Genomic DNA, 22,957 nt, shown 5'->3' on the forward strand with positions numbered 1-22,957 from the left:
TGAGCCCTATCCCAAAAATAAGCCCCAGTTAAGATCATCAGCCAGATGGATGCATTTAGTAAGTCAGTTGCAACACAATTCGGGGTTTGGAGAGTTATGACGATGTTCCAGAAGAAGATGACATGACTGTTTTTGAATAAATGCAGATTTTTGAACATGCATAAATGTAGACTGTTGTACATGAAGAAATAAGACATCACCTGAAAATAAGCCCAAGTGCATCTTTTGGAGCAAAAATAATATAAGACCCAGTCTTATTTCGGGGAAACACAGTAGCTACCCTTCAGATATTTGGACTACAGCTGCCAACATACCTGACTTTGACCTTTCTGGATATACCTGAAGGCCAAAGCATCTGGAGGTAACCAAGCTGGACAAGGTTGGTCTGTATAACCTTCTCAATGGCCCAGTTTGCACATCAACCCAGCTCAAGGGTTGTTGGAGCTGCACAGAATTGTGTGAGTTGAGCATGCAGCCTCCTGCCTGTTTGTCACTCCCACTTCGTATTTGCTTCTGCTAGCAACTCAGGAGTGCCCCCCCCCCATTGTTTAATGTGACATTTAAACCTGGAACCCTACATTGTTCTCGTTCAATTGTTGATTGAATTGATGCTTTGTTGTTGGGTTAAAACTCTGGGTTATTTGTTCCTCGGAGTTTTGGGGTTGCATATTATATGACACAACCAAGGAATGAACTATTCCTAGGTGGTGCTGCTGGTGACTGCTGTATAATCCATGACTTGGCATTACTGGGAATCAAGTCAATATGTAAGTCATAATCCACGTAGGAAAAGGTGTGAAGCTCTACTGAGAAAAATGATTGTATCAGTGTTCTCATGACCAAATGCTAGAGTATAGGATACAAGAACAATACGTTGCTTGTTGATCTGCGTTTAAGTAGTATTTTTAAAAGATGAGCTGATGAGCACTCTGTAATAAACTCTTGTTTTGTTTTGTGTCTCTTTATTTTAGGAATAGCAAAGTGAACTGGATTGAACTTCATGAAGTATGTTTCTAAGGGATAGCTGGTTCTGCGCTCACTGGGCATGGCACAGCACAAGGAGGGGCTTGGTTGTGCTTGCTCTCTTGTTATTACACACCTCTGATTTGGAAGGGAGAAGGTCACATCCATTTGTCTGGAAAACAGGTAGGGATGAATACATCCTTCTTTACCTAGGCTCCAGTTCTGCAGACAGTTTAGGCAGTTCAGGCTAATCTATGAATGCACAAGGCCAGGCCATAGCGGGCATGATTGGATGCAACTCCCCATGTATCAAGCTATTTCCAGGTACAGTCAAGCCATTTAACTGAGGCCCCAATGCCTTTCTTTTCATGAAATAGCTTTCCTAAGGCTTTTTGAAAAACATGTGCTCGGAAATGGCTGGCTGTCATGCATTGGGTACATCCAGGCAAAATTCCCTGGAAAAAGAAGGCAGAAAAAGGAAGAACAAATACGAAATAGATTGGCTTCATAAAGGAAGCCACCACACTGAATTTCTATAATATTGTATAATGTCTCGTGCAATAATCTGTGAATGTCTTCTGGAACAACTTGTGAAACAGCTTTTGCAACAAATTGTGCAGCAGCTTGTTTGATGATTGCATAAGTGAAAATGGGGTTTCCACAGGAGGCAAAGGGAAGCTTTGTGCTTGCAGAATAACATCACCGGGCCCATAATTTGGCAGCATTAAACATTCCTGACAAGGTATGCAAGGTGTAGTGGCCATTCCCTTAAGACATCATCTCATAGTTTTAATTTCAATAGTTAACCAATCCCACCATTTTTCCATTCTTGGAGACCATTCTGGCTTTGTCCAGATCAAAGTAAATGCTGCATTATGACGTATTTCACTTATCTTGCGTACCCTGTCCAACAGGCCAATGAAGTACTTGAATATAGTTTGCATTGCCATTCAACCGCCTATGCTCATTGCCCTTCCTGTGTGCTTCTCAAGTATTGTAAGGATGATGCATAGCACTGGCAGTTGATCTGCTCAAATAGGGGTTACATGGAGACATGATTTATATATCATGCTTTGTAGTCTGCCTCCTGCTCCTTAATAGGGGGCAGAAATCTCACGCACTCTGACACCAAAACTGGTTTTACTTCCTGTTAGGAACAGTTGGTTGCTGTTTAAAGCTTGTTAAGCCTGTTAGGAACAGTTTTTGAAGCTTTAGATCAATTATCTTTTATTTTGTTGCATACTATACTTAACTGTAAAGGCTTGTCCCCTCTGATACAAATGCTTCCTTATGAAATGCTTGCCAGGTGGTGTTTATAATTGCAACATCCTTTTCAAATATTTTGTACATTTCTGTTCATAGTGAGAAAGGCTCAGTTTTCTTCTGTTTCATACAGGGAAGAAGGGTCTACTGAACCTCTGTATGTTCACACCATGTATTCCACTTGCATGTTAATAGGAATTGATAGTTAAAAGTTAAACCTAAAATTAGCATGTATCGTTTTAGCTTTAAGAGCATAAATGGCAGTATGTGGTAGAAGACATAAGTTGCTGCTGTTTTCTGTAAGTTCACACTCATTGTCACAGAGGAGAAGCTTAAAGATGGTTTATTGTTGATTTGCATGACCAATTTTGACAATGGTGAAGTCACCAGCAGATGATGTAGCTGTAGAAAATGCAGAGAACTAAGTCTTGCCCTTGCTTTCTAATGTGAGTTCTTCTCACAGCAAACTGGATGCAAGTAATCATAAGTGAACATGTGGAAGAAGCACTGCTGTGGCTCCGGGACAGCATCTGAAAGGCCAGAGGATAATTTGTCTTCCCTTCCTCAAGTTCAGGGACAGCCCTTTGGCCTCAGAGCTGGGAATTAGTGATTGGATCCTCATCCTCCTTAGTTCAGCCACAGAGAGGGATAAAAGGGGCAAATGCATTGGGTGGGAAGGAGACCGGAGAGGCTGGAGTGGATTTGCAGAATTGCAGGTGTACTGCTTTGAATCGGCGCCGAAAGAAGAAAGGAAGGAAGAAGATTTTATTGCTTTAATTTAACTTATTTAAAACATTAGAAAGAGAAACAATTAGCTTTTATCTAGATTTCTTAGGGCAAAGTGAATAACAAGGTATCCATATTTCTATACAGTCTTTTAAGAGACACTTGGGGAAAATATTTCAGGATTCAGCTCCATTCAGTTTGAGTAAAGTTTGTTAAGTTTCTTGTTACATTATGAGTTGCGACTGTCTTCAATGTGTGCATTATTGTTCCTAAGGCATTAATCTTTCCTAAATGCACAATCCTCTGCAGATATTTTGACCTTTGTAGCTATGTTTACATTGATTCTATGACATATCTCAGAGGTTTTAGGGGTTCTTAAAAATAATTGATTTTATTTTTCAATGTATATGCTCAAAACACTTCTGGAGGGTATACCAGTCTCTGATTTGTACATATATGAGACTTCAGGGTCAGAGTCTATTTAGTGGAACAGAAAAAAAATGAATTACTTTTTGTTATTGGTATTAAACTGTAGTAAAGTAAGGACAATCACACATCAAATATCAATATACTTTCAAGAAATCTTTTGCTGCTGCTTTTATCTACTTTGTCCAGCCTGCTTTTTATTTCTGGCATTCTGTGTCTTGGGGATTATTATTTACTATCTTACGTATTTATTGCACTTCTCTATTGTCTTTCTGAAGTCAACCAAGGCAGTTTATAAAGATCCAGAAAATTAAAAGTGTAAGAACACTAGAAATGTCAAGTTAAAAAGATGTGCGTGTCTTGGCCCGCTTACTGAGTGCAGTGAGTCGGGGACCAGTTTCAACTCCAAAGGAAGTGCATTCTGGATTATAATTGGCAAAGGTAAATGATCCCTGTCTGGCATCATCCCAACCTTGTTGCATGCGTCACGTTGTGTCCGACTTATAACAACCCTTATGAATGAGTGCTTTCCAAGATGGCTTTCCTGTCCTTGACAACCCTGCTCCGCTCCTGTAAACTCAAGGTTGTGACTTCATTTTTGCCATCAATCTCTTTCATATTTGTTTTTCCTCTTCTTTCTCTTTTTCTGACTTCACCTTTTCCTAGCATTGTTGTCTTTTTCAGTGAGTCTTGCTTTCTTACGATGTGCCTAAAGTACCACAGCCTCAGCTTCATCATTATCACTTCCAGGGAAAGTTCTGGCTTGATTTGATCCAGGACTCACTTGTTCATCTTTCTACCAGTCCAAGATATATGCAAAGCTTTCCTTCAGCACCATGTTTCAAAATCAACCAGTTTAAAACCTGTTTTGAGTAGTGGAAAAAACTTCTTGATAGGTGTATTTCATCAAACAGAGAGTACTTTGAAGGGGACTGAAGTTTGAACATGTAAAAATAAATACATGATTTATTAATAAATTCCTGGTTTTTTGGGGGGTCCTTCCTCATAAATAGTTTTTGGAGTTGGTATTGAGTTCAAACTACAGCACCAAATTCTAGGAAACGTTGACATCCATGTGGGAGCCTGCTTTTTCAGGATAACTCACAACTTAGTGGCCATCAAAATAACCACAGGGCTGTCCTAGAATGTGGCCTAACATTCTTGAATATTGTAGTTTGGACATTGGTGGTTTGGAAGTTAAAGAATGTTTTATAGTTCCATTGTCATGGAGAAATTAATTCCTGGGTCTTAATTTATGGGGGGATTATCCTATTTCAAGGGTGTGAACTGGTAAGGATGGCAGAGAATAATGGATCTGGATTGTTTCCTATCAGGTCTTGGGGAGATCTTTGGGTCATCACTTGGATGACCTTGTGATAAGGAAATCATGTGTGTGATAGACTTTATACCTGACAGATCTTTTCCTTCAATTAGAGCATGGCCAGCTGACTGTTATTTTGATAGTCTGAGTCCATGAAGCAAGAGGAATCATGGTTGGAATATATGAGCAAAATCCAGTTTTAATCTACTCTGTGGAAGTGATAGTAGCAAAGATGCCCACACTGGAGTATCTGTTTAGTACAATCTGGGGGAGCTGTTTCTAGTGGCCTGGTTAATACCTTCTGGCAGGACTCCAGGGAGATTTTAGGGAGCCTGTTGTCCCTCATTTGCCAAATGATTTGAGGAATAAATCACTGAGGCCTGTTTCAACAAAGTGCCCATGTTGGATTCACTGCAATTATTGTATGCCACTGGAAAGTTGTCTTGGGCCCAGGCTACCTGCAGAAAAGCTCACTGCCACATGATCACAGAGCATTTCTTGAGGTGTCTTCAGAGGCTCTTCTCTGGGTACTGCAGTTTTCAGAGATTACATGGATGCAAACAGGAGACACGTTTTCTTGGTGTTAGCACATTTGTCATTTCTGCCTGATGACAAATACCAGTAATAGCAATTTTATTTACTCTGTCTTTTAAGAATTGATATGTTTGCATTCTTGCTACTTTTTTGGTCCTTAATAATGTTATCATTATTACTTTTTTGGTCCTTGATGTTATCATTTAAAACTCATTTTATTTCTCTCTTTTGTGGATATTTCATTACATTATGTCTACAGGCACATACACACCTGCAAGTAAGCCTCACTGGACTCAGTGGACTTATTTCCACGTAGACATGGATAGGGTCACACTGTAAATCATTTAAACCCATAATTCAAAATGTTAAAAATATTTAAATATCTGAGAAACCTACAGGACTCTTCCTTTTTACAGCATTTAAAAATGTTTACATGTATAAAATATTTTTTTCAAATTCTAAAAAACCCGATCTGTTATGATATTGCCTTCCTTATTCTTAAAAAAAAAAAAAGAATTAATTTGGATGTGACAATATATTCACATATTTTGTCTTCCCAATCTAACTAACAAGGTGTGACAGATGATCTGCTAAAGATTTAACAGAGGAGATTCTTGTAGCACTGAATATGTATTGGTAATATATCAGTATATTTATTCATGGTAATATATTAGTATATTTTAGATTGAATTAAGAACAGAAATGGCATATTTAAATCCACACTTTATACAGTTATCATTTTCTATTTTGTATCACCTATTTTCTTCCAGTGTTTCCTTGCCTTATTGTGTCTGCCACACATGGAAATAACTGCTCTTTGCTTGACCCAACATTTGGTATCATTTTTGCTATATATTTAATAGTTTCCAATGGCTAATGTACCACCTAATCATTGTCTTAGAAGAAAATAGCTCTAAGTGAACACACAGCAAAAAAAGTTAGCAGTCTTACAAATGTCTTCCATATCTCAAATGTCATGAGCTTATGCAATTCTAATAGTATTTTACTAATCTGAGATATTAATATTTTTTATGATTTCCACAGAGTAGCTGTAGTGCTCTGTTGCAGCACAGTCTGATCCCCAGATAAGTTGGTTAATCACATGACTCTTTAAAAAAAATTTTTAACACTATTTATTGGGTTGTATGCAGCCTTGGCCATCCACCAGGGGAAAAGAAGCTGTGGACAGAACAATTTCTCCCTTCCCCTTATAGTCCCCTAATCTGTTCCAGAAGATTGATGAAATGTCTGGTGTAGTTGGGACTTCAGGTGTTTCAAAGGAGAGCAAGGGGAAAACGCTATTGCATAAATGGAAGTTTGCTTGCATGGCGTTGGAGCAAAGCTGTTGTATCTACAATGGCACGTTCATCCGAGAGCAATATCTAGCAATATCCTTTATGAAAGTTCTGCTAACCTGGCGTTCCAGAAACAACTGCTTGGCTTTTACTTTCTAGCTGTGTCTGCACATGTGTGCCACCTGCAAGGTAAACTATGTTTACTGTGAGCTTTTATCTCCTTGTCCTGAAACTGGTGCTTCTCTAGAATTGCCCTGTATTTGGTACCATCTGGTTTACCCTCAGGCCTGACCAGTTTCCCAGTCTCCACCAAGAAAAGGTGCCCCTACAACAGGATATGGCTTCACGGTAGCAATGATTATTATCAGTGCAATGAGCATTTTTGCCTAGCATTTTGCAGGAAAAAGTTCCTCTTGGTACTCATCAGACCAGGTAAATTTCCAGTGTTTGTTGTATCTCCTAGATGCCTTTTTTGCATATTCCAAACAGGCCTTGCTGTTGCTTGTTTCAGCAGTGGCTTTCTTCTTGCCTGCTGTTCCATAAATCCCTGGTTTCTGGAACATCTGGCTGACAAGTTAACCTGGGGAGAGTTTCTCTCATCTCACCTGCAGTTCTTTCCTGCTCCTTCAGCATTGTCACTGCCCTCTCGGTTGCTTCTTGGACTAAGGCCTTTCTCACCATTTTACTGAGCCTTTCTGGTCAAAGTCATGGCCCAGCCATATTCTTTCCACCTTGATGTTTTGGGAGGTGTTCATTGTGTGAGTGTATACATGCACCCACACACCTGCATACCAAACCTGATTGGTGTTTCCGTATAAATTCATCCTGGAGTTGTTTTGATAGTTCCTTCATCTTCAGGATGGAGTTTGCATAGATATGCCTTCCAGTAAACTCTGGGGCTTCTCAGAAATAGATGTATTTAATCTGAGATCATATGGCACTGGAATTGCACAGAGGTGGACCTCAATTACACCTACAATTAACTGCACCTACAGCAAATGACTTTTGGAGGCAGTGGGTTGCACCAGAGCTTATTTAGATATATCATGGCAAAGGGGGTGAATACTTAAGCGACCAACAAGTGCCAGTTTGGCTTCGTTTATTTAAGCTTTATCCCACAATAGGCATATTTTGCATCTTTACCATGTTGAGTACCTTGTGTATATCAAGTACTAGCAATGCCAGTTAGATCCATTTCAATTCCAGGTTGTAACACCACAAAATCAAAGTCAGGGGTGTGTCTGTGCACATGAATACTTCTGCAAGGCACTGTACATAAAATTTGTTATACCCGAATCAGTACTTTTATCTGTAGATCTCATTACATTTCTATAATTTAGAATATCTTGCTTCAGCATTTTATTCTAAATTATACCTAGCAGCATAGGGCAATTTTACCAGGAGTAATTTTCTTCTTGAATTTATCTCAGATGTTAAGTTGTGCACAATATTTCTGTTGATCTTTCTTCAAAACAGTATAACTTCAATAGCTTATTCTCAGCATGTTACTTCAATATTTTCTAATATAAGCACTCTTTCAGTCTACTGACTTAAACAGAAGAAATTTCTAATAATACATATGAAATCAATCATATGTAACAGTGCTTCACTCTGCCTGGGTTATAAGGTTTAGGAACAGTGCTTTAATACATATTTATCTGTCTGTTTTAAGTATGATGAAAAGCTACTCCACTTAGTGTGGTTCTGCAGACAACTTGCAACTTGCTGAAGCAGAGTCTCCTTTAGTGCAACTTGTCTTCGATGGCTGGCCATGAAAAATCACTTTTCAAATTAGAACTTAATAAAAACTTTCCTGCTCCGAACGGTAAGCCTTACTCCCTATGCGATTAGTGGTTTCATTTCTTTCTCAGCAGTTGGGTAATGATTATGGCTCCAGATGCTGTGGGAGCGATAAAGAGATTGATTAATTTCACTTGAAAGGGCATATGTTCAAAGAGAATCCAATCGGAACACCACGAAAGGGGCGCTGACATCCTTGCAGCAAGAAAGCTTAACACAACTTGGTCCCCAACTGTTTTCGGGAAAAGGATTGGCACACAGATATTATTAATCAAGTCAACATATAAAACATTTAGGTTTTGCCAACTCATGGGGGAGGTTTTATTCTGGGATTTTGTTTGTTTATGTTGTTTTAAGCTTTTGAAAAAATGATGTGGGTTTTGTGCTATTGGGAATTGCTATTGGAATCAGAGTAAGTACATTCTGAGTTGGCATAAGCATTCAAGTAAGTTTGCTTAATGATTTCTATGGAGAACCCAAACTGATTGGACATTAATCGTTTTAAACCAGAAATTCCAGTGCACTACATATGAATCAGCAGTGTTGCTTTGCTTTGCTTTTTCATGGGGCTGAGCAGCATCCTCTAGGGCCGACTAATTGCATCAGTAGCAACAAATTTTAAAAACTGGACTAAAGCTGATAGAGATAACTTGTTTCCCTACAGGTATTTCTGATAGAATTTCCATCAGCCCCAGCATGGCCAAAGATGGAGATTTCTTGTTGAGAAAAATTATGGCTGCTCTATGGCCAGTTGAGGCAGGCGTCTCTTTTTCCCTAACAGCATGATCTAACATTGTTTTTGGGGGGCCTGGACATTGGGATATTTTGGAAGTAGGAAAGTATATCACTGGGCTTCTCAAGGCAGATGTTTTTAAAAGATAAATCCTTGCCACCTTGTATAAAGTTCTCCCTTTCCCCCTCTTGTTAAAATTCACCACCATCCCTGCAAGTCACCAAACAGCCTCCCACTTTGAAGAAAGTCAGCTTTAATTTCTGAAGATTCTAACATACCAATTCAGAAGAGTGGGGAGTGTTTTTTGCTGTTATTTTTAAGTAACACAAAGTCAGAAACTCTTGTGAATAGTCGAGCAATTTTGGAGTAGATCCTTTTCTGCTACATGCCCATGCCTGCTGAATGTCATTCTGTGTCCTTCTGCCTCCGTAAAGTGACACACGGGCTTCATTTAGCAGTATGAATAGTATGTTCTTTCTTTATAGATTTTATTACTCATATTTTTGCATAATGAGGGAACATTGATTAACTTCATCAAGCTAGTGCATACAGATACAATAGCTGGTGATAACCTTGCAGCTAAACGTCAACTTCTCAAGAAGGCATGGATTTATCAAACACTAATAATAATCTCACTTATATTTTGCTAGACAAAATTGTTTTTCTGAAAGTTAGTACGGCACGATTAACTTTGCATAAGTTTCAGAAATCCATTTTTGCATGTCATAACTTATTCAAGACATTTTCAACTTTTCTCAGTATGCGGAAGTTTCCTTTGCTAAAGCTAATGACAGGCGACATTAAATTCCATGGCAGTAACAAGGTTAAAGTCCATTCTCTTTTGATCCCTCAGAAATGGTACAAAGTGTTATTTTAAATGCTTTCTTAATAGGACAAATCATTTGCTCCTAGCTCCTATGAAACCCTGAGACATCACTATCTTTAGTGATGGCATTTTATGCATATGCAAGATTCTGTAATTAAATTAGTAATGACTATTAATTATACATTTCTTCCCAAACTAATTGTCTGTGCTATTGAATCTGTTAGAAAGTGGCACCAGAATGTTAAAATATAGCTTTTCCTTTATAAAACATTCAATAGGTAGACTTTTTGTTCCGTGGAAGGATTTTTCAGAGCAATATATGTCATATATGCATGTTGTTGTTGTTGTTGTTGTGTGTTTGTGTGTGTGTATCTTGAGGTAGACCTAAATGCATGAAGGGAAGAACGTCTGTCTTGTGCATGCTTCCCTGAAAGCCAGCCCTACTGAACACTGAGATCCTTATGCCTAAGTAAACCTGTGCATAGCATTATACTGTACAGTATGTTTATTCCTCCAGCTCATACATCTGAAGAAGTACTATTGTCAGCAAGCCTCAGGTCAATTTTCAAGTCTTCATGGCTGTGCTCCGCGTCTATGAATAACTTGAGGACTGAGAAGTAGGGCTACTGTGGTTAATTCATAAGGAGTTTTTCCAGGTTGGTGTATTCTCCATAGTCTCTTCGCAACACCTGATGGAGCACGAATTGATTTTCACTGGAACTGATTAATTTTTTTAAAATCAATTAACTGTCTTGCTTTTTAACCAATTAATCAGTCATGGTTAATAATGTATTATCTTACTACAGGAATTGTTTTGGAATGGTAAATATAACATTTTCTTAATTAAATAACAGAACACAATTATTTAGGATGTAATTCTGCACAGAGATACTGTGTAGTTTGCCCTTCTTAGGAAAGTGAAGTTCAGTGCATTTAACACGTGCGGTCTCTGTTGCTTGAAAGTACACATATTATATAATTTTAAAAATAAATGTACAGATACAAATGTGAGCTTAAGTGGACTCCGGGGGATGGTGGAGGACAGGAAGGCCTGGAGGAATGTTGTCCATGGGTCACGATGAGTCAGATGCAACATCGCAACTGACAACAACAACAGATACAAAATGAATATTACAAAAATAATTTGGTGGTTTATGTAAACCATAAAAGTAGATTAAAATAATAAACATAGATTCTGTGTGCCCAAGAGAATGGACAGTAGAGAGAATGACAGAGATGACCACTGGTTATACTGATCTCATAATCCATTGGGAGTACTGGAATGCTTTCAAGATATTTGACTGGCTGTTTGCTAATATTTAAAAACTGAATAGTGATTTGCCATATGAAAGGTGAAAGATAGAGTGACTAAGGAACAGAGGTCCTAGCAACTAGGAAAAATAATTAGAATAGTAAAACATTTGTAAAACAAACTCTAATGGCACCTTTTAAAAACCATTGATTGTATTAAACTTTAGTTTTGTTTCAGCTGTGCTTATGATTTAACTTGTTATAACACTAAAACAGATTGTGTAATACTAGAACCTTTCTCAAGTTGTTGCGTTATCTAAATATTTACAGTTTTTGTATACATAACTTGGATGTTATATCTTGGTGGTATCCTATGATGTTTTTGCTTTATCGGGATGTATTTCCACTTCTGTCAGTCAGAACTCAGGATTCATCCCCATTCTTCCCACCTACTGCATCCTTCTGCTGGGGATGTTGGGTGAGGATGCTCCTGCTGTACTCATATCCTGCTTCTGTGATCTTGAGGGCAGCTGCTTGTTCACTGTATGGCCCGAATGCTGTACTAGATGAACTCTTGACCTGATGCAGAGTGGTGCTTCTTACGTCCTTATTCTGTGGTGCTGACTAATGCATACCCATAGCTCAGTGTTGTTTCTGATGGTTACAGCTCTTCAAGGTCATAGCTCTTTTCCAGCTCTGCTGTGTTTCATTCCTTGTAACTGGAGAGGCTAAAAATTGAATCTGGGACCTTTTCTTTCTTACTTGTGCCGTGAGTCATGTTGGATCATGCTGAAGGTCTGTTTCTAGCACAGACTGGCATTTTTTAGCACAAGCCAGGCAGCAAGAACTAATCTAGTTAGCAGGTTTGTGTGTGTGCTAACCTTTCCTCATTCAGTCAGTAGTATTCACATGTAGCACCATCTATGGCTGTGTTATGGGACCTAGTAACTAATTCTTGGAAGATGGAAATAAATGCGCATTTACACCGAAGAAGAAATCAGTCTTAAAATGGCAGGAGCATGCGACTCTTAATGGCTGGGGTGAATATGGAGTATACAAAACTGCAGCAAGATGAAGACAAAGCAGTAGGTGGGTCACTGGAAATGGTGGAATCCTTGCCATGCTGTCCTTTTGTGGATCTGAAAAAGCTCTGCTTTGATCAAGGCAGAATGCAACAGGCAGAGGAACATGAGCACGAAAAAATACCAGCAGGAAGCTGAAGAATACAGCTGGAGAGACCATCATATAGGGCTATGGACAAAAAGAGAGAAATTGGGCAAAGTTAGAAGTACAGGGGTAGAATGCTGGTGGAAAAGTAGAGAAAAACGAGACCACACTATCTTGATAGGTTTTGTATAGTTCACACTTACTCAAATTTTGTAAGCATCCTCTGGACTGAAACATACTTTGCTTTCTGCCTGGAACTGCTGAAATGAGGTTGCTTGGCAGTCCATAATATATGGTGTTGTACTGTGTGGGTCACAAATTCAATCCTGTAATATCCTTTCTAGCTCTGAAATGGTAGTGTTGGAAGTTCAGAGAGGAAAGTGTGCTAGACCTGCTCTGGTACTTACCATTTTCACTTCTTTAGGGTGTATTGATGGATATTTGACGCTGACCTTTTCTAGAATACCTGCTGAAAAGGCTTGGGCTGTGGATGAATGACATTTCAGGATAACAAGCCTATGACACTGGAATAAATTGGATTTTTAAAAGATTAAGGCTATCCCTGCTAACAGCAAAACAGGATATTTCCAAAATATTTGGAAATACTTCTTCAAGTCTCTGAGGATGGCTTTTCTAAACTTGTTCATGCAGTTTAAAACAACCCCATAACTTTTAGTAATGACAACTTCTTTAGATAGTTTTCTTTTTCTCTCCACCTCTATAAATATCAATTCTTGCATTTCGTCCAGACACAGCAGGACCAAGCATGCACTGCAAATTAAAACTTGCCATAGTTTTTTCACCTTCGTTGATATTCACATTACTTTGTCCTTGATTGATTCAGGAAAGGATGAACTAGCTTTTAGAGCCCTCGCAGTGATTTAATTATTACAGCACACAAGGTCCCAAATCAGATTTGAGGTACATTGATAAGTGTGCAGGAGGGGAAGGGGGAAAAAAAAGAAAAACTAGTGAACAGCTGCAAAGGATATGAGGTGGTGGATAAGTGATACCACCCAATAGGCCTATCACTAATGGATTCCCTTCAGGCTCTCCTTGAAAGGTCATAGTGTCATTTAATCCGCAAAATATATGGGACTTGAGACTCAGGTGGCTGTGTACAAAAGGGTGCTGCTAGCACCACGTGCTGTGCAGTCACCCTTGCAGGAAGAGTTAGCCAGATGATGGGCAAGACTCTTTATTCGCACTGCATCCCCTTTGTGTTTGTTTCTACAGATAACAGTCTGCTCATCTGCGCAGAGCTTCCCTCTTCGGCTGCGTGCAGTGGCATCCTGTGAAGATTTTTTTCAAGTAGTGATTTTTGAAAGAGCAGGCTTGGTCGTATCGTTACATGGCAGCATGATCCCACAAAGCATTACTTAAGGTATACGACATTTTCAAGGCCCCTTCAATGTACCGACAGATGTTGGTTGATCCCAGCAATAATCTAAATATATATATCATATTCATTTTCTTTTTCAACTTATGGATGCATTATTTTTGTAAGGGCATTTGAACATTTTAGAAAAGAAATAATACAAACACATCTATTGATATCTATTACACATGCATTTGGTGTGTTTGTATATGCACTAATTTGCACATATTTCATGTGCTCAGACTGTAGGAGGTTAAGGCACAGGATCTATGCACATGTAAATGGGAATAACCGCTGGATTCAGGGGACCTTTGAACAGACACGCATAACATTTCTCTACAACACTACAGCCCTATGTAAACTTATTGGACTTATACCTGAGAAGCAATAACAGGATTGCACTGCAGTTCACTTAGACCACTATCCTATATGTATCAACTCAGTAGTATTCTCATTAAGTTCAATAGAGCTTATCCCCAGGTAAATGAATTATATCCTTATTTACCTTATGCTGAAAAAAGATCACCTTTAACTAAGTAACTATAACATCTATTTAGAACAATCAACAGAACAATTATACAAAAGCATCATTAACTTCAATTGCAATTTCCATATTAACACCAGTGACCAGTGGTTAACCACGTGAGTCACAGCCATAACTATCTGATTAAAATACAATAACTCAATCTCATATTCTGCCATGTAATAACATTGCACATTTATCAGAATTGTCCTTTCATAGTTCCCCTGGTTCGTGCCAAATTGAGCACAATGTGGAGCTGGTTAAACACAGGGCATTTATATAAACATTACGTGCATACAGATGAGCAGTCAAATGAATATTACACTATTCAACAGAGTTCTTCCATTGCTATTCAAGCCCTTTCCGAAAAGTTTGGGCTCATACAGACTTTGTGTTTGGAAACTTTCTGTGCTTATTTGCACGACATGTAAACCTGGAATAAGAATGGGTCTTCCCCCACCTTCATATTTATGAGTTCTCTGATAGAGGTATACTGAACCTCTCCAAATTAGTGCTGCTGATCGTTCGTACAGTTTTCTACCCTGATGGCTCATGCAAAAACTGTCGATGTTTCAGAGAAGAACAAGAGGAAACCACTTGATACTTTGCTTGTTTTAATGTTTTAACTTTTTTTTTTTTTTGAATTTCAAACCGTGGTTGTATCTTACCTGAATTTCTAATCAAATTTGCATATTTTTACGGGTGTCTAGAATGCTACATGGAAATATTACTTTAATTAATATCCTTGTTTGATCTGTTTTTCTCTGATGCCTGAAGTTTCATGTATAGCTTCATACATTTCTAATACAAACCTTCCCTTGCCTTTCTGGCAACTCTATTCATGCATTCTTTTTTAAGGCATACATTACAAATTAAATGTGAGAACCTGCAGCTAAAAGAAATTGCTGCAAGGCAATGATTTGCAGGGATAAAAAAATCAATAACAGTTTCATTAAGGAAAGAAGGACAAGAAGTTTAGACATGCTCTTCGTTTTCCTTCTTTTGGAAAAGCAAAGGAGCAATCATTGATCATTTTGCCCTGATGTAGCCTCAGAAATTAGAAACAACTCTGTCCTGATTTGCTGGATTTTCAAGTCTGAACAATTGGCTCGAACAGCAAGATTTCTTTATCGCTAGTATGTTTATTTTAACAGCAGTATAGAAGCAAAGAGATTTTTTTACAGGATCAATCTTTCTTGCTCTTATAGTTCTGTGATCCAATAAGATGAACCTATTATCTTCTGCCCTTGTGCTAAAGAAATCATACTTACCTTCTGTTGCTTTTAGTCATACTGCCTGTCATGAGGCTTTGGATTCATACCCTTTCTTGTTTAATGGCTTTTTCCAGGTGTATAGTGTTCCCATTTTTAACAGCATTTTTCCTAGTGTGGAATGCCTGGAAGTCCAAACTGTGTCTCATTCTACGCCATCCTCTGTTCATGTTGGCCAATGGGAATTTCCCTGTGTGAACTGTCTTTTGAACTGACCTTTTATCCATATATTCTGCTTCTACTGGGAGCTTTCAACAACCACAAAGGGCCGTTTTCAGTGGGTGGCTCAAACACTCTTTCCCTTTGCATGTTCTAGTGCCCTCCCTCACTTCCTGTCTTTAGTTTAGCATTACATTTACTGTAGTTTATTGTTACATTCAGGTTGGGCAAACAGTGTATGTTACAAATCATAGTTAGCCTATTAGTCAGACTTGGAAACCATGATCTGAACTGAATTTTTTGGTTCATGCATGGGAAGAAAATAATTCTTTGTGATGAGCTGTTTTCCTGGATGGGTTGTAATGACAAGCAATAGTTTCTATGATCAAGGAAGGAAGATAGATAAACAAGTTTGCAAAGGGAGGAAGAAGTATTTAAGTTTGACACACAGACCATGGTTTGGATGTAACATCTGCAGCAGGCCAGAGGAGTCCTCACAGTTGTGGAAGGCCATTCCCTGTAGTACACACAAAGCCTGAAGACTTCCTAGCTTGACTCACATGTAGCTTAGTTCGGAACAAACATTGCCACTTCTAGAATATGACCATCCTGCAGACATACTTGTCTGTACTTGCTTATAATGTACAGGTGAAGTACTCTGATCCATTGTCATGTACGAGTATTAATACGTCTGCACAGTTATTACCTAGCTAGTGCATACAGATACAGTAGCAGCTGTATCTCAGGTACAACATGTGTTTCGTGGCTTATCAAGGCCTCCATTTTGGCTTGACTGAGTCTGTGAAAATGGGTAGCTTATGAAATCATGTGGTAAACCAGACTACATAACTTGTGAACCCCATTCTGACCTGGATGACCACCTGTTCTGCAGGTATACACTATTTTATGTTTTGGATTTTTGGTGCATTCTTGTGCTATGACTATTCAATATGTGTTAAGTTTCTCATCAAGAGGAATGAGACAGGCCAGTAAGAAAGCCAAAAAAATTGGCAGACAAAAAGACAAACTTCCTGGCGAGGAAATAGTCAGTACAGCCTGCAGAAGCCACTTATTGCTTAGTAACAGAACCAGGTGAAACATTGGTGTCCTTGCTTTCTACAAGTTGTTTTGTCTTTTTGAGACACTAGTCTTAGTCATCACCATCACTGATGGAACATTTCAACGTTATACATTTAAGATTTATGTGCACATATTTGGCTGGTGAAATGACTTATACTGTATGCAGTGACCAAAACAGAGAGCATATTAATCCCAAGCCTTGTTCAGATGTCACAAAAGCAGATGATGTGAGATATCCATTGCTATTTAAATATCTTTCGTGGCAGGCCAAACGTAATGCTTTCCTGCTACTCCCCAAGGCCTTTCTGTGTCTCTTGCTGACATCAGTATCAATTGTGAAAAGATGGGGCTAATAAAAATGGAACTCTGACAATGACTGGATATCATAAAAGTAAAATGGTGAAGGTATTATGAGGGGGTTAATGCTGCCAGTATTATTAAAATAGATCAAAGTGAAAAATGTGGACCAACCTTAAATTCAGAATGGCTTAAGTCTGCTTTCCTTTCATGTGCCAGTGAAATTATATCCATAAAGGCATTATGGATGTTATTGGATGATGATTATTTAAAAATGGTATTTAGGGTTTTTAATATGCATCCTGACATCTGATTTTTTCCCTCAACCATGATTTAAACATTTAACAGTAATTATGGAAGTGTCTTAAGAAAAAGGGGGGGGGACGTGCTCTTTAGGGCATTTTGGTTGTGAAGCAGCTTTTAAACTGACTCCTTGTGGAACACTGACAGAAGCAGGCGGCACTGAGGTATGGGTGAATTCTCACAAGGTGATGAGAGTGGAAACAGTTCCGATCATCCAAACAGGGATGGGGTGGAACTAGGCAATGAGCAAACAGTGGGACACAGTGTGAAACTAGAGAAGACTTTGGCCTGATCCAGCAGGTTTTTATTTGTATACTGAAAAAGAGACCTTTATATGTAGGAGACATAGAGAACTAGAAGAGGAAGCTGAGACTTTAACTGCAAGTTGTGTAAGTAGCATATACCTATGTAACTACCCAGGCTGTCAAAAGTTCCTGTAAAAACTGCCTCTAATTCATTTGCGTTGCAACACTGTTCCACTCGATGCTCGTAGAGATTTAGGGAGCCTTAATGAGATAATTCATTGCACCAAGAGCCTGAAAACCACTTGGCATCCAAGCAGAGGCCATTTTGATTTGTACTTGTCTGCACTGCAGAACTACGAATCCATCTGACAGAAAAGTGCTGTGTTAGCATAAGTCTGCAGTCTAATACTGTGTAATATCTGGGTCTTTTCCTTGAAACTGTTGTGGCACTTTTGTTTTGCATTAAAAGACATTGGCAATTTTCAAAGCAGAGTTATCTTTATAGAGCAGAGACCAAGAAACAGAACCTTTTTGCGTTTTAATATTGTTGAAGGCAAAAAGAGTCCCTCTTGTATGTTGTCCGACCATGAGAGAGACAAGCAACACTAGCAAGTAATCTTATAGAAAGACTCTTTTTTGTAGGTACACACTAAGAGTGGGCCCATCTCCAATCAAGACCAGCTGCCACAGTCATCATGCACAGTGAATTTATGCATTTAGCTTTTTGCATTGATTAGTAACAGAAAACAACACAGCAGAAAACATTCAGTTACTTGGTTATCTCGACCTACATTTCTGGTGTCAAAACTTCTGGCTCCAGGCTTATCTTTACATATTCTGACCTTCTTGGCAGAGGTTTATTTTATATTTTCAACTCTCGTATGTCTCTCTGATAGAACACTGAGTAACTGACTCTTCTTGTTTGGTCATCAGGAAAAAAAATATTTTTCAATATTACAACTAATATAGATAGCAGCTGGTGATCCTCAGAAACTTTCTGCATAACCTCCTGAATTATCCATTGGGAACTTAGATTTATTTCAGTCAGAAACTGTCCTATAATGACATTATGTTAAAACATGGGACACTGAGCACCCTGCTGAGATGTATAAAATTCAGTGGTAAGGACTATGGATAAAGTATTAATCTGCCTAGAAATACACACCAATTGTATACATGTTGTACATACTATGAGTGCATGCATATGAATATCAGAACCTTTGGTGAATATATGTTTCCCTGCTCCCCTGTACAAAGGTTTTAGCTTTGCATTATTATGCTTTGGTGATAACACATTGAGACAAATGCTATCATTGCATTTGGCAGTTAAAGTCCTGTGTAGTGTTTCAATTATACACTCACATTCTGGAAAATGTAATGACCAGCCCATTAAAATGTACTTAGGACTGATTATTTTGGTCAGCAGTAAGATTCATTTGCAAAAGCCAGCTTGCCTTTCTCTTTGGCTTTTAAATTTTAGCACATACCAAAAGACCCTGCAAATAAAAGGAGGGGGTGTTAGTCTAACCTGTTCAGTATGCACCTTGCAGAGTTGCTGGGTTTTTAGGAATAGGCTCTGGTACAGAAGACATAGTTAGATGTTCCAACAGCTTCCATGGGTATTTAGAAATATGAACAGAAAACAAAAACAAAACATCCCCTTCTCCTACACAACCTACTAGGCTGAGGACACTTCTGCTTTGTTTTCTTATACAGTGTTCTCATCTCTTCCGCATGAATTTCGAAACCCAGGAGACCTTCTAAAATAGTTTATGATATAGAGTAGCCTCATGCTCAAAAGAGAAGTGGAAAGTTACCAGTTTTGCTACACACCAGAAGTAGCTCTTTCAGCTTGAACCATAGTGTTACTTTTTAAGAGGATGCATTGTGTAGTTTTATGACAAGTCATGGTGTTTTGTTTGTTTTAGCCTAGTTCGTCTGTCTTCCAAACTCTGCTATGATATTTCAGCATGGTACATTTAGTGTTCAGAAAGGGAAACAGTAGTCTGGTCCATGGTTTCCCAGTACCAAAAATGCTTGCTGTACTATCCAAACTCAGAAAACAAAACTCAAAGTGGTACCAAGGTCAGATAGCCTGTTCCTGCTCTTGCCAAGCTGCTAATCAGGGAGCACTACTGACAGCTACTGTTTGGCATGGCTGTCACAGGTATCCCCACTCTGCCCTTCTTCTGTCCTAAATATCTTTGCGACAGGAGCGAGTGATAGGCTAGGCTAGACATGCACATGGTGGGCATGTCATGAGCAGAGCTGGCTGGAGCCAAGGGTCAGACTAGATGAGCTGGGAGGTCCCTTCTGACTTGCTCTGTTTCTTTGTTTCTGTAAGCCGGGCATGCCGGGAAAGGAAGTGTACCATGAAGCTGTTTTCTTGTGTGTGTGCTAGGTTGGGTCTGAGCCGCTCAGCTGATTCCCCCACTGTCCTCTGCTCTTGTTCACTTGGGTGAACACTGGGCTGGGGTCACCCCTGTAAGAGAAAGTGACAAAGGGGGGTGGACAGGGGAATCAGCTAAGTAGTGCTGTCACCAAGTGGGCACCTCAAGCCAGCTGATTCTTGCCCGTCCTGCTTGCATGCAGGAGGTAGCAGAAGACGAATCGACCAAAAGGTGCTGCTCTGTCTGAAGTGCCAGCCCAGCTGATTTCCACCCTGTTTTACTGAGGGTGGATCAGCCCACCCCTCTCCACCCCAGTGGTTTCCTCTGGAGCAAGACGGGGACTCCTTTACTGTTTCTGCTGCATTTCAGGCCGTGAACCCTGTTTATGCAACAGGGGCTGCTTGGCAGCTGTTGTGAACCGAACTCAGCTGATGGTCACTGCTGTCAAAGAGAGGACTCGCTCCCTGTGGTGCCTTCTGGGATACTGCCTGGAGGACTGAAAAGGAAGACAATAGTGGGAGACAGGAGAGTTATCCCTGCGAGCCTAATTGCCTCTCAGACACATCACAAAAGACCCTTGTGAACCTTGGTAACCATACAGGTTTGCTTGGTGTAATGTGTCAGCCCAGGCACTGCATGTCCTCTTGTGAGTGGCCCCAGTCCTGAAGCACATACTCTGTCGTGAGGGCTGCAAGGTAAATTTCTTAATGCACCATTACAGATTGGGACACAGGACATTGAGAACAGCTGCACAGTCCCTGTCTGTGCATCTTGCTTGGTAGCTGAACTTTCTCCCTGGAAACTTGGAATGTATCTGCTTGCTGTTGATCCTGGGATGGGTTGCAGGTTGATATTTGCCTTTGCAAACCTGGGTCTGTCAAGATTTTTCAGCCTGCAACTTCTACAGTCTGGGCCATTGAATGTGCTTGTTCAGGCTGACAGCAGGAATAGCCCAGAACAGCTGGAGGCAGTCAGGTTGGTAAAGGCTCTTTGTTCTGTGCCTTGATGCTAGTTGAGATGCAGAGATCTAGATCTTACACTTTTTCTTTCCAGAAGGGTCTTGTCCACGTTTGTTTGTCTCCAGTTGCTTCCTTTTAAAGCAAGCATGCTTCAAATTAATTAACTTTCAAGTTAATTTATACAGTTCTAACTACTGTATAGAATGCCAGGCAGTCAGGGAAACCAAGCTGAGTGGGAAAAATGCAGATCAGAGCTGGGCAAGCGATACAAGAGGGGCATAGGCAGTTGACTGAAATGCAGAGAATTAAGGAACAATTCGTGGAGGCAACACTGAGTTGCAAAAATGAAGTCCGGCTGGAGGAGAAACCTTACAGTAGGAATAGGTATAGAATGAGCTGCTCATTTTTCAGTGGAGAAGTGGGTACAAAATGCGAAACTATGGGATAGCACAGAGTTTCCCAATCTCTTGCAGTCCAGAGATGCTTTGTATTACGATTGCCAGCATTGGACATGCTGACTTGGGATGATGGAAGTTGAGGTCGAAAACATCTTCAACTGGAATGCATCAGGCTAGAGAAGACTGGTCTAAACACATGATGGAAATAGGGTGGCGACTTGAGTTGCTAATGAGACCACACTTTAGCTGCATTTTGGGTAGTACTAGTATAACATGTTTTTTGTGATACTTATATAATGTTAACTGTAGTAAAATCGCTAAATACTTCACATATAAATATTAAAGTCACATTTAAAATACAATATAAAAACAATTACCATTACAGTAGGAGAACAGAGTAGTGCAGGGAACAGTAAGATGAAGCCATGTGCTTTATTTAATTATAAGGATCTTGTAACTGGGAGAGGGTCTTCTGACGTGCCAAGACGACTTGTTGTTGAAGTATTACATGATGACATTTTGTTACTTTTGGAACGGCCAATAAGGCCTGCTTTGGGGATCTTAAAGGCCAGGAAAAGATGTTCAGGCTTTTTGAGAATTTGAAAAAGCTGTTTAGCCTTTTTGAGAAGAAATTGAAAAAGCTGTTTAGGCTTTGTTTGTTTGTTTAGGATAGGCTGTTTTTAAAGCTGTTTCGGCTTTTTGAGAAGAGTGTAACCTTGAACACATCTTGGTAGCTAACAGACAGCCAGTGTGCTGCTTTTTGCACAGCTCTTTTGTGGGCATCGCTGGCTGTCACAGAGACTCCTGTAACTGCTGCATTCTGTACTAGCTGCAGCTTCCCAACCAGGCAAGAAGGCAGCACATAACAGTACTCTAATCATGAGGCTCCCAGTGCTTGGATCGCTGTGGCTAGGCTATCCCTTCTCTTGCCTTACACCTACTGCTTCTGGTTGGATCTTCGTATCATCGATGAAAGGGTTTCTAAAAATGTATTTGTAAATATTTTATACCATCCTTCAATCCTATTCCCACCAAGGTGGTTTACAAAAAGAATGTAAATACAAAAATGTAATTAACTAAAAGCCACAGAATCATAAAAGAAGCATGTAGTGACAAGCAAGCAAAATCTTCAGTAGCAGGGTTAGCAAGGATGGGCGAATTATGGCAACTAATCCAGAGGATAGCTCTCCTCTCATGAGAAAGTCTGGCACCAATGTAATCACAGGGCACATTGATAAATATTGGCAGTGAATTTAAAGTTAAACAACATTGATAAATATTGGCAGTGAATTTAAAGTGAAACAACATTGATAAATATTGGCAGTGAATTTAAAGTTAAACAAGCATACACAAATACTATGTAAGTTTTGAAAAATTGGAACACCATAGCAGGTTGGTGGGAGCCGAGTTTTCAAGACTGACTTAACTCCTTGACTAGCAGGGTTCTGCAAAGTGATGGATGAACTTACAAATTCACTCAGAAAATACTGAACTCATTTGACTGTGGGTCAAAGTGAACTCTGCTTCCCTTTAAGCATGCTTTTGCATATGCATACTACCCAAGTGCTTTTTGGGAGCTGCAGCATTTCCTCAGAGCTGCCTTTAGAACTGCATACTGATTGCATCCCTTTCTCCTGGGGGCCGGGCTA

The 22,957-nt window shown here is 39.5% G+C and overlaps 1 protein-coding gene across 1 annotated transcript in view; it reads left to right on the plus strand.

The window, feature by feature from the left end:
• Positions 1–1,007: 1,007 nt before the first annotated feature.
• THSD7B (thrombospondin type 1 domain containing 7B) overlaps positions 1,008–22,957 on the plus strand; it is a 393,302-nt gene continuing 371,352 nt past the window's right edge. Inside the window, exon 1 of the mRNA XM_044438217.1 lies at positions 1,008–1,146. Within this exon, the coding sequence (XP_044294152.1) occupies positions 1,008–1,146 (139 nt within the window). The remainder of the gene's footprint in view (positions 1,147–22,957) is intronic.

This window comes from Varanus komodoensis, unplaced genomic scaffold (genome assembly GCF_004798865.1).
Source record: "Varanus komodoensis strain SLA01 unplaced genomic scaffold, ASM479886v1 scaffold32, whole genome shotgun sequence".
Lineage (NCBI taxonomy): Eukaryota > Metazoa > Chordata > Lepidosauria > Squamata > Varanidae > Varanus > Varanus komodoensis.